At 40.7% G+C, this 1,806-nt stretch overlaps 1 protein-coding gene across 1 annotated transcript; it reads right to left on the reverse strand.

Annotated features, from left to right (window-relative positions):
• Positions 1–1,089: 1,089 nt before the first annotated feature.
• On the reverse strand, positions 1,090–1,345 carry LOC103112466 (thymosin beta-4-like). The gene has a single exon (XM_060204528.1). The coding sequence runs from the start codon at positions 1,341–1,343 to the stop codon at positions 1,209–1,211; it is 135 nt and encodes a 44-aa protein (XP_060060511.1). The 5' UTR covers positions 1,344–1,345; the 3' UTR covers positions 1,090–1,208.
• Positions 1,346–1,806: the final 461 nt, after the last annotated feature.

The raw sequence follows: 1,806 nt of genomic DNA on the forward strand, positions 1-1,806 counted from the left end.
GTCACACACATCTCAGGTTCTGAGTTGTTTCTTCCTCAATCCTCAGCCCCAACATTGTAATTGAATTTGATGCAGCTTATTCTGAATCAAAATCCCCTTTCCTCCCAACCATGCACTACTGGCTTTTCTAGATCAATGGGATTAGGAATGGCTGATTTAATTAGTCTAGTAGCAGCCTGGCTTTATTACTTTCTCACTTACAATGAAATAATGGGGAGAAAATGGAAAGGATTTGTCATTACCTAAAGAATTGTCGAGGCTGGGAGGATGCCAATTTCTGGACGCAGCTTCAGCCCTTTCCTTGAGGCAGACAACAGAAGTTGCTGAGTTTCCAAGAAAATCAGGATTTGTGACAGTTGGCAGAGACCAGTAGGCAGCTGGAACCAAAAACCCTGGACCTCGGTGTTTCTGATAATCACCCAAGGGACTTGACAGGGAGTTCTGTTTCTGCCACTTCTGTGTGAACATAGACAGGTCAGTTAGCTTACTGGCTCAACCTCAAGGCTCAACTCTGCACTTGAATCAAATTTCTACATTATGGAAGCCAAGTGCCACCCCAGTGATAGTGATTGTTTGGGTCTGAGTGGAGCTTAGACTTTTTTTTTTTTTTTTAGTGAATATGATACATGTTAAGACACATCCCTGAACTGAACACATCATCAAGTCTTTGGTCCCACTGAGCAAACTGGTCCTCTTTCATGACGTACACTTTCATATATGTGATCTGGTCACTTGTAAAGAAATTGTCATCAGTGTCCAAATGCCACATCAGTTCCCACCTCCATATTTTACTCATGCAGCTCTTCCACTTAAGATTTTTTTCAAGTTTTGAAATTTTTTATATGCATATTTTAAAAACCATGCATTCCAATAAATTAAAATCATTGAACAAGAAAGAAATGGCACTCTGATTAAACTGGATTTTACAATCCACAGACCACCTTAGACCAACTTGCTTTTGACTCTAGATTTCACTGTCTCCCACCCAGCTTCCTCCTCCACCAACATGCTAGTTCTCTCCCTTCCCTGCCAGCCAGGCGGTGGGAGAGGCAAGCCAGCCATCCTTGTCAGTAGTTCTTGAATGTGAAAAGGGGGACAACAGTCATCTAAACTCAATCCAACCTCTTTTTTTAAACAGCTACAAGAAGTAAAATAAGAAGGTGATGCTTTGGGGATGTACAGTGTGCATATTGGCCACACCTGCTTGATTACGATTCACCAGCTTGCTTCTCCTGTTCCATCATTTCTTTTGAAGGCAGGGGGTTTTCCCCTTGCATTTCTGTCTTCTTCAACTTGGACTTCGCAGATTTCTCAACCTCAGCCACATCGGGTTTGTCAGACATGGTTACAGAGGAAAGCGGACAGAGGTGAGAGCAGAGAGAAGAGGATATACCAGGGCAGCCAAAGAGTCAGATTTTCTATTTTTTTTTTTCACCCCAACTCCTCCTTCAACAGACAAAATCCTTTTCATTATGAGAGACCCAAAACAAATATTACCATAAATGTTACCAAATTCTCAGAGTTCTCCCCTTTATAGGCAGAATACTTTGAAACAACTCTTAATCAGAGATACATTTAATTCTATTTTTAAGTACTCCTTCCAACTAGATAAAGAGATTCTCAGACTTATATTCCATTCATCTCTGTATCCACAGAACCCATAAAAGTGCTCAGCACTTTTGTAGGTGCTCAAAATATGTAAAATGTAAAATAATCAATCAGTTAGTCAATCGATTTTGAGTCAATTTCATCGTCTATTACGGTCCAGCTCCCAGCTTTCAAATGATAAAACGTAGTTGCTTGAGG

Source organism: Erinaceus europaeus, chromosome 1 (genome assembly GCF_950295315.1).
Source record: "Erinaceus europaeus chromosome 1, mEriEur2.1, whole genome shotgun sequence".
Lineage (NCBI taxonomy): Eukaryota > Metazoa > Chordata > Mammalia > Eulipotyphla > Erinaceidae > Erinaceus > Erinaceus europaeus.